We start from the raw sequence: 9,730 nt of genomic DNA on the forward strand, positions 1-9,730 counted from the left end.
TGATGAGATTGCTAACGCAATCCACAAGATGGTGGATGTTATGCAGCCTGTGGCAGCACCACCGAGGGCTATGATCCCACCTGTCAGACCAGTGACCATGGAAGACTTTATGCGTCACAAGCCGGCTAAATTCATTGGGAAAGCCACCCGAGATGAGGCGGATGCATGGTTCCGAGAGTGCGAGAAGATATTCAGGGTGATAGAATGCACGGAGGCCCAAAAACTTAACTTCGCCACATTTCTGCTGGTGACCGAGGCTAAGTATTGGTGGATGAGCATGCAACAACAGATGCTAAACAGAGCGAAAGAGGTGACATGGACCAGCTTCAGGACGAGGTTCCTGGAGAAATACTTCCCCGACAGCGCTAAACATGAGCGCGAGGCAGAGTTTCTCACCCTGCAGCAGGGAAATTTGTCAGTGCGGGACTATGTGGAGAGGTTTAAGTGCCTCTCGAGATTCTACTCGTAGACAGTGACTGAGGAGTGGCGTTATAGGAAGTTTGAGAGCAGCCTCAAACACGAGCTGAGGCGTTTTATAGTACCGCTAAGGGTACGAGAGTTCCCGATCTTGGTGGAGCAAGCCAAGAGTGTCAAACAACTGGAGATGGGACCCAGCCGGGTCAACCGCACTCATAAGAGTGGTGCTTAGGACAGACAACAAGAGAAGCCCTATAGTAGACCAGCTGCATCTTCACAGAAGTTGAGATGTTATAACTGTGGAGGAGAACATCTATAACGAGATTGCACTAGACCCGCCAGCAACGGAGGCAGTGGGATGAGCACTCGTAAGTGCTATGCTTGTGACCAGCCAGGACACTTCGCCAACAGATGCCCTAATAACAAAATTACTCCAGGATCGCGACCTCCGCCATCTTCTTCTGATCAGCCGAGAGCAGCAGGCCGGGTTTTCGCCATGACCAGCACTGAGGCCACCGGGTTAGGTAACCTGATTCTAGACCACTTTTCTTTTTGGTAACAGTGTGTTGGTATTGTTTGACTCAAAAGCTTCGCACTCCTTCATATCTCATGACTGTGTGGAGAGATTGGGATTGTCTACTCGTGATCTGGGATGCGAGTTGATGGTCTCGACACCAGCATCTGGACAGGTTTCAACCAATCTAGCCTGTGTTGGATGCTTGATGGAGGTAGAGGGCAGACACTTCAAGGTGAACCTCGTTTGCCTGCCCTTGGAGAGATTGGAGGTAATATTGGGGATGGACTGGCTGTCCACCAACCACGTGGTGCTTGATTGTGGACGGCGCAGAATTGTGTATCCAGACACTGAGGAGATAAAGTTGATGACATTGGGAGAGGCAGTGAAAGAGATGAGACAAGGATCTACTTGCTTTGTGATAGTAGCCCAAGAAAAGAAGAGGAGCACCGAGGAACAGATCAGCAGAGTACCGGTGTTGGATGAATACACAGATGTATTCCCGAATGAGATACCTGAGTTACCACCCAGTCGGGATATAAATTTCTCAATTGATCTAATCCCTGGAACGGGTCCAGTGTCGGCAGCGCCGTATAGAATGGCACCAGCTGAACTAGCCTAAGTGAGAATACGAGAGAGTACATGGTGTATTATTTAACTCGTCGCCTAGACGAGGCATTTTAGTTTTGGGCGAAGAATGGTCTCGCCCAAGCGAGAATGAGCTCGCTCAAGCGAGAGTTCATGGTGTTGATGCTGTACTAGAGCTCGCTTAGGCTAGTAAGCCTAGCTTAAGCGAGATGGGCTGGGATGTTGAATAAATGTTGTTAGCCTAAGCAAAGAGAAGTGCATGGGTATGCTTCAAGGTAACTGATAATGTAGTATCAGATTAGTGGTGTTGAATTCGAGATGCGTTGTCTACAATGCTTCTAAGATATCTCAATGGTGGGCTTGCTGGTGTTCCTTGGGTTGTGGCCCAGAACGTATCCTTGAGTTGTGGCTCGTGATAGAGGTTAAGCACGTGGCATTCTATGGGTTGTGGCTCGGAATGACTTCCCTTGATTTGTGGCTCGGGATAGCAGATCAACACAAGGAACTCTTGAGTTGTGGCTCGGGTTGGCTAGTGTTGCCGGTGTAAGTGTGTTGGTTGAGGCCAGTACGGATGGGACCAGATAAACTGCCCTGCTTAGTAATTGGATGACAAGTTTGGTAGTCTTAAGACGTTACGGACTCTGTTCGTATTTGGGAACTCCACCTGGTGTTACATTGTGGTCGATAGGTGTGACAGTAAGGCATCTTAAGGTACTCTCTAGAAGACGTAGAAATGAATAACATGGTTGTGGCCATGTGGAAACGCATAAGAGAGTTTCTTGAATGATATCAACATCATAGCATGGTTGTGGCCATGTGGGTTGAAAGGATGGAATTTCTTAATGTGAGTCGAAATCATAACATGGTTATGGCCATGTGGGAAGAAAGTATGCATGCTTGTGGTGTGTTCTATATGCATAATTGATTTATATATATGTATATGATTATTATATTAGCTCACCCTATCTGCTTGTGTTTGGCGATGATCGTGTACGCGGTACACGTGAGCAGATGATGTGGATGCAGGTGGTCCTGGTGAAGCTTAGACTCGGAGCGTGGGCTAGCTGGGGAGTTTTACAATTTATGTTTTGGAAATTTAATTGTAAACATTATGGATGTTTATGTTACTTTGTGTTTTATAAATTATGGTATTTTGGACTAATCTTAGTTGTAATAAAGTTTTAAATTTCCAGTGTTTCTAGGAAACAATGTTTTAATAAATGAAGCAAATGTAATATTTCTTTACTTTTATTTAAAATTCGTAATATCCTGAGAGGATGTTACACAGATAAGAGGAGGAGGCCATTTGATATCGAGGCACGTGACCACGTATTCATCAGAGTTACTCCCACAAAAGGTATTGGAAGAGCTTTAAAGTCGAGGAAGTTAAATTTGCGATTCATCGGTCCGTATCAGATCACTAGGAGGATTGGACCAGTGCCGTACGAGATTGCTTTGCCACCTCATTTGGCAAACCTACACAATGTCTTCCATGTATCACAGCTAAGGAAGTACATTGCGGATCATGCTCATGTGCTGGAGGAGGATGATGTTCAGGTGCGGGAAGACCTGATGATCAGGGCTGGACTAGTGAGAAACCTGGATTCTCAAGTCAAACTGCTCAGAGGGAAGGAGATCCGGACAGTGAAGGTTCTCTAGGATGATACGACACAGGAGATGACATGGGAGATGAAGGATCTCATGAGGAGGTCTTATCCTCACTTGTTTCCCGGTAAGTCTCATTTTCGAGGACAAAAATTCTTTTGAGGTGGGGGAAATGTAAGACCCGTAGAAATTAATTAATTAAATAATTAATTAATTGATAAATGCGGGTGGTGGGGACTTTAATGACATTAAATGCTAACTTTCATGACATGAAAAAGTACTAGCTCAAATGGTTGAGAGTACTTTATTGTGTGAGAGGACTTGGGTTCGAGTCCTGTGTATGCCTTTTTGTGTGTTATTTGATTTATTATTGTTTTGATCCTTTAATAATAATTAAACCACCATAAAGCCTATTTTCGTTCTAACATTTAATACCCTAATTGAGAGATATATAAAAGGTCATTTTGAGGGAAAAATAGGGTTTTGGCAGTGTTGTCATTGGGTTTTCGAAAAGGGAACGAAATTTTGAGAGTGAGAGGTTGAATTGGGAGGAAGTCTGAAGCAAAACAGTGGTGACAAAGGAACATTCATATTTTTCCCAATTCGAAGCAAGAAGCCAGGTTAGGGGAGTTGTCCTTTGTGTGTGTAAATTACATGATATGTATTGTGGTTTTGTTTCATTGCCTTCGCAATTGGAATATGAGTATTGTGAATTAGTGTATGTGTGATCAAAGTAATGAATTGGCTGGGTAGTTTTAAGTTGCAAAACCCTTTTATGTATTATATGTTTTGGGAATGAAGGTTTTGGTATTGAATGGTTGTTGTTCCTGTAGAGAATAAACAAGATATGTTAGACACAAGCATTACCTTACTCTGGTCTGCCATCTCCTCAGTAGGCTTCCTCCCGGTTGATACATGTTGCTCATGGGTATCTTAGTGTGATCGATTTGGACCTGAGAGGGGTTACCTGCAAAAGGGACTCTGAAGCTCAAGTCAGCAAAATCCTTCAGAAAGTCAAATCTGGTGATTAGAGAAGTAATGAATGCGTATCTTTAATTCGTGGGGTCCATGCATATTTATAGATTATTAATTATGTCTGGCCACGTCATGGGTTGGCCTTTATTTGGGCTGTAGGTGGGCCTGGTCCCTAGTCCAGGCCCTTAGTTCAATTATTGTGGGCTTGATGAATCTTATAGAAATGTTATGGTTTTGCCAATTCCTTGGTTAGTTTCCTAGAGTTAACGGCCTAGGCTGATTACTCTTTAGCGGCCTAGGCCGCTATTATTGCTTTGGTTTGTTTGATCAATGTTGCCCCTTAGCGGTTTAGTTTGGGTACCTTAGCATGTGTATGGTAATTGCTATTATTTACATCCTTGTTAGTTACATGGACAGGTTTTTTGGTTATTATTCGGCTAGGCCGGCTAGGTGTGGTACATTAGTCCCTAACCTTTGTCGATATAGTTATGTTGGTAAAGGATGACAAGTGTTTTTCGTTTTTGGGTAGGCCAGCTAGGTGTGGTACACCAGTCCCCCAGCCTTTAAATATGATGAACAATGTTAAGGCTAAAGACGTGAAAAGGTTTGTAGCAGGTGAAGGGTTGTCATAGGTCTAATCAAAAAGGGTTTTTGTGCCGTCGTTTCTAGTGCTCACGACCTTTGGTGTGCCTTGTGACGATTGGTATGGGTTGTGACTTTTGGCGGGATGAAGTTGTGGCGTTTGGAATTCATGCTTATAAATGCGGATTTCGCGAAGAGTTTGCTTTTGTTGGATCATTTGTGAGGATTTCAAAATCAGAGACTTGCGTGCGTTAGAACTATCCGACTAGTCCCTTGTTTCTGCCGACATCTTTCAAAAGAGGTATGTCTAGTAGTAGTGATACTATGTCATTGTCTTCGTCAAGTAGTGGGAGTATGCAGTCTAGGGGGAGTGTAGGTAGGCATCTTGAGGAGGAGAGTACCAGTCAAGTGGCTGTGGTGAGGAGGATCCCGATGGAGACAGTAACCGAGGTGAGGGAAGATCATGCCGAAGAGATAGTAGAAAGTAGCTGGCCGGCTAAGGCCGATTATGACTGGGCAGCGGCTGATGTTCGAAACCAGTCGTCATTGTTCCGGTGGTCTCGTCGGCTCAACTCGTGGCTGAATTGTACGCCCGTTATTGCGAAGGGCGTGGACCGTGGTATCGTGTCATTGGAATGGGTGACGCTATTGAGCACGTCTGCCATGGCCAATAAGGAGCTGCCGAATTTTTTTTCACATGTATTTGTGTCACTTTTCTCAGTTACATGTGAGGTTGTCGCTAGATGATTTTACCATGGGGGTGCTCCGCCAGCTAAACGTGGCGCCTACTTAGCTACATCCGAATAGTTGGGCTTACCTGCAGGCCTTTTGTGTTTTGTGCCAGTCGTTGTACCTGCAGCCGTCTCCTCATGCGTTTTTATACTTTTATGACACGAGACCTCGACAACTGACTACCTGGCTATCCTTGGTGAGCAGGCTGAACATTAATAGATTGGACGCGTTTTCACAGTCATTCAAGCACTTCAAGGATGGGTATTTCAAAGTTGTGGTGAAGGACGGGGGAAAGTCGTATTTCTTTAATGTAGATGGGAGTACAAAATTCCCTTTTAGTTGGACGGGTAACCCTTCTCGGTATAAGGATATGAGTATCGATGAGTTGTCGGCGGCAGATAGGGAGGTGGTGGAGATGCTGATGAAGTTTACTGATAAACTGCCCACTAAGGGCTTAGTTAGGGTTTATAATTCGATTCATCCGATTATTGATATTGAAGGTATCTGTTTATGACTTAAATTGTCTTAATGTTTCTAAGTTAAACTAACCGAACTTTGGTGTATTTGTGAAGGACATATGGCTCAAGATGGAAAGAAGAACTTGACCCTTTTTCAAGCACTAAGGAAGGAGAAAGCCGTGAAGGCGAAGGCAGCTGGGAATACTGAGGTCCTAAACTTACAAGAATCGTTCGTGGAGGTGCATGTTCATGGCGGCACCAAAAGGAAGGCCGAGTTGCCGGCTAGACCTGGTAAGGACAAGGATGTGAAGAAGGTAAGGGCCGCCTTGCTGGGGCAAGGGTTGTAACACCCCCGGATCCTCTTGGGCTTACCAGGCATCCCACCTGCCACCCTCAAACTGGTTGTGTTAGGTCCGCAACCCAATACACCCCAACCCATCACCTCTAGCACCAACTAGCAGGTGGGTTGTTCCCAGGGAGGATCGAACCCCAGACCTGAGCTTTAACACCCCTGGCAAACCAGCAGATGGTGTTAAAGCTCAGGTCTGGGGTTCGATCCTCCCTGGGAACAACCCACCTGCTAGTTGGTGCTAGAGGTGATGGGTTGGGGTGTATTGGGTTGCGGACCTAACACAACCAGTTTGAGGGTGGCAGGTGGGATGCCTGGTAAGCCCAAGAGGATCCGGGGGTGTTACAAGGGTCATCTAATGGTGCTAAAGGACCGGAAGCCGGTCTGATAGAGTTGCTAGAGCCGGCCGTCAGAAAAGACATCTCAATTAACCTACCGGAGATAGTGATTAATTTTATCGATAGTATGGAGTCGGACCACTTGGTGAGGACGATGGTGGAGTTTGAGTCGCCGGGTTGGATCGTTGTATCGTAGGGAGGTTAAGGAAGGGAACCGGGAAAAGCTGGAAGATCTACAAGAGAATGTTAACAAGTTTGAAAAGGAAAGAGCTGCGTGGAAAAAGGAGAGGGAAGGGTGGGAGGAAGAAAAGAAGAGGTTAGGGACCTGGAAGGTTCGTTGTCTGGATTCGGAGACTAAGCTCAACGGGAGGATAGCGGACCTTGAGGCGGATTATGATGAGTTGTAGGAGAAATATGAAGGCGTAGAGGTGGAACTTGAAGATTTGAAAGGCTGCATTATTCAAGAGCACATTAACGGGTTTCAGAAAGGGGTGAGGCAAGCGGCCTTCTTCTGCCAGGATATTGATGCGACCGATCCAAGATTTGACGTGAACAAGGATGTGGTGGACGACCATCTTATCAATGAGGTTGAGAGCCACCCTGAGGAGGAGGCAGAGAAAGGAACAACGGACGAGGACATGAATGCGGGAGAGGCCGTGGAGGGTGATGACAACAAGGCGACTTAGGATATGTATTTTTTATGATTTTCTATTGACAATGAATCCTAAGTCTATAATAATTCGAACAATATTTTACCTTGCTTTTAATGTGATGAATATTGTGGATATATTTGTTGTGTGGTTGTTGACGATAGTGTATGTGATAGGAACGCATTTGTTGGATAACATTGTTATGTATGCGATATGTTATGTTAAGTGTGTATTTACCTAGAAGAGTACCATTGACGCTTGTATGTTAATGAGAGTACACGACCAGGACCACTTATGTGTGGTGAGGGTGATGAACTTAAACGAATTAACATTAAGTTAAGGGTGTTCGACCCAAGCCGCTTACTTGTGGTAAGGGTGGGGAACATAAACGAATTAACATTAAGTTAAGGGTGTTCGACCCAGGCCACTTACTTGTGGTAAGGATGGGGAACTTAAACGAATTAACGTTAAGTTGAGGGTGTTCGACCCAGGCCGCTTACTTGGGGTAAGGGTGGGGAACTTCAAAGCGTGTTAGAAGTAAGGTGAGGAGTAGTCGTGAGGTTAAGAACCCTTTGTTTATTCATGAAATTTGGGGTGCCTCGTTTAAATCTCCCTGGCCAAAACCCTCCTCAAGGAAAAAAAACCAGGTGAGGGAAAAGAGTACACCCAGGGTTACAAGTATGTGCTACAATACATGTCTTTAACTAAAGTAAAACTTGAGATGGGACACATTCCATGTAATGGGTATTTCTTCCCCCGATAATTGCTCACGCCTATACGCTCCTCCCCCAACATCTTCACGTATTCGATATGGGCCATCCCAATTGGCGGAGAACTTGTCGTCCTTCTTTCTTGCACTACTGGCCATTCTCCAAACTAAGTCCCCCTTTGCGAACGATCTTGGGCATAGGTTCGCATTATATTTTTTGGTCGCTTGTTGTTTGGCAGCTAAGTTGCATATTTGGGCTTTTTCTCTTAACTCAGGTAGGAGGTTGAGGTGGGTGCTCATGTTTTGATGATTTTGGACTGGGTCGTATAGTTCTCGGCACAGAGATGGTTCGCCAATTTCAACTGGTATCATGGCGTCTGTGCCGTATACTAGGCTGAATGGAGATTTATTTGTTGCTGATTGAGGGGTACACCTGTAGGCCCATAACACTTCCACTAATTCTTCTGGCCATCGGCCCTTGGCGTTGTCCAACCGTTTACGCAGTTCTACTAGTATAACCTTGTTTACTGCCTCAGCTTGTTGATGAGTGCGTATTTTTGTCCTCATTCAGTGTTTAATTATGGGTATTTAATTGAACTTATGTGCTTAAAGAGTGATTTAATTGATAATTATGATAATTAGACAGTTTGAGCATGTGTGATAAAAATGCCTAAAAAGTGATTTTTAGCTGCATAAATTATTTTTGGATATTTTAACGTTTGTTGATGTAGTTGAAGTTAAGATTAAGCTTATTTAAAGGTGGGAAAATAAATTGATTGAAATTACAAAACACCTTTAAATAAAGCTAAAATTAGCAAGTTTTAGAAAAATCACTTTTGCACCCCCAATTTTTACTTATATACTCCCCTCTTTCTAAATCGGTCTCACCAAAAACCTATTTTGCACCCCTAATATGTGTATTTACACCCTCCTACCACTTAAACCCAACTCACTTCGATCATGCCATGTGGCAATCCCCACCTTTCAAATCAGGCCAACCATATGTTGACATGTGACATTAATCCTTGCAAACACATATGCACCAATTAGACATTGCCATGTCATCATCTCCTCCATCTCATACATGAAACCCTAACCCTAATTTCAGCCACAATGACCACCCTCCACGGTAGCCGCCGCCGTTCTCACCGAAAAACAGCGTCATGAGCAGCACCTCCATTTTCTCACCGCACCTGCAATGCCAACAGTCGCGACACCAACAACCATGGCATCCTTCACTGTAGTAGTTCGAACCTGCACCATTCACGCTCCATACATCGCAGCAGCGACGAGATACACCAGCCATGGCAGCGGAGAATCCAGCGTTTCTGCACCGCAGTTCTGCGAGCAGCACCTTGGTTCCATCCTTGCTATTCCTACATCTTTCCCTTGCCGGAAAATGTCGCCAGAGAAAAAGGAGCAGCCGTCATTGCACCTTGCATCTGCGACAACAACAAGGATAGGGGCATCAAACCCTAATTCTGGAGAGATAAGATTTGCCACGTGTCATCCTATCATTGCACAGTCAAAGTCAAATCTGGTCAAGCATTCAAAAGTTGGTCAAACAGTCAAATCTGGTCAAAGATTGGTCAAACGAGAGGGATTTAACTACAAATATTGATATTTTTGGATGTCTTTGAAGAATTGTACTATAGGATTGAAAATGGGTTATTTAGAAAATTAATACAAATATTATTTGTTAATAATTTATTAGATATCTTTAAATAATTAATTTATTTAATTATATCATAACTTATTAAACAAACTATATTTGTCAATTAGTTTAGATCTCTCTAAATATCTTTGAATATTT

The 9,730-nt window shown here is 44.1% G+C and overlaps 2 protein-coding genes across 2 annotated transcripts; both read left to right on the plus strand.

Annotated features, from left to right (window-relative positions):
* The first annotated feature begins 775 nt into the window (after window positions 1-775).
* Window positions 776-1,553, plus strand: LOC146882202 (uncharacterized). Its single transcript, XM_085667321.1, has 2 exons — window positions 776-936; window positions 980-1,553. The coding sequence occupies exons 1-2, from the start codon at window positions 776-778 to the stop codon at window positions 1,551-1,553; spliced, it is 735 nt and encodes a 244-aa protein (XP_085523447.1).
* Window positions 1,554-2,321: 768 nt separating this feature from the next.
* Window positions 2,322-3,178, plus strand: LOC146882203 (uncharacterized). Its single transcript, XM_085667322.1, has 2 exons — window positions 2,322-2,406; window positions 2,808-3,178. Exons 1-2 carry the CDS (start codon window positions 2,322-2,324, stop codon window positions 3,176-3,178), a joined length of 456 nt encoding a protein of 151 aa, XP_085523448.1.
* The last annotated feature ends 6,552 nt before the right edge of the window (window positions 3,179-9,730 follow it).

The sequence above is a fragment of the Vigna unguiculata genome, chromosome 10 (genome assembly GCF_037176805.1).
Source record: "Vigna unguiculata cultivar grain cowpea cultivar isolate G323 ecotype 2 chromosome 10, ASM3717680v1, whole genome shotgun sequence".
NCBI classification, from domain to species: domain Eukaryota; kingdom Viridiplantae; phylum Streptophyta; class Magnoliopsida; order Fabales; family Fabaceae; genus Vigna; species Vigna unguiculata.

Excerpts from the sequence above, each read along its gene's own strand:
- LOC146882202 (XM_085667321.1), top strand. The coding sequence starts at position 776 with ATGAGCACTCGTAAGTGCTATGCTTGTGACCAGCCAGGACACTTCGCC. Across the intron at positions 937-979 it reads ACCAGCACTGAGGCCACCGG|TGTGTTGGTATTGTTTGACT; the intron begins GTTAGGTAACCT and ends TTTTGGTAACAG.
- LOC146882203 (XM_085667322.1), top strand. The coding sequence starts at position 2,322 with ATGGTTGTGGCCATGTGGGTTGAAAGGATGGAATTTCTTAATGTGAGT. Across the intron at positions 2,407-2,807 it reads TATGGCCATGTGGGAAGAAA|ATAAGAGGAGGAGGCCATTT; the intron begins GTATGCATGCTT and ends GATGTTACACAG.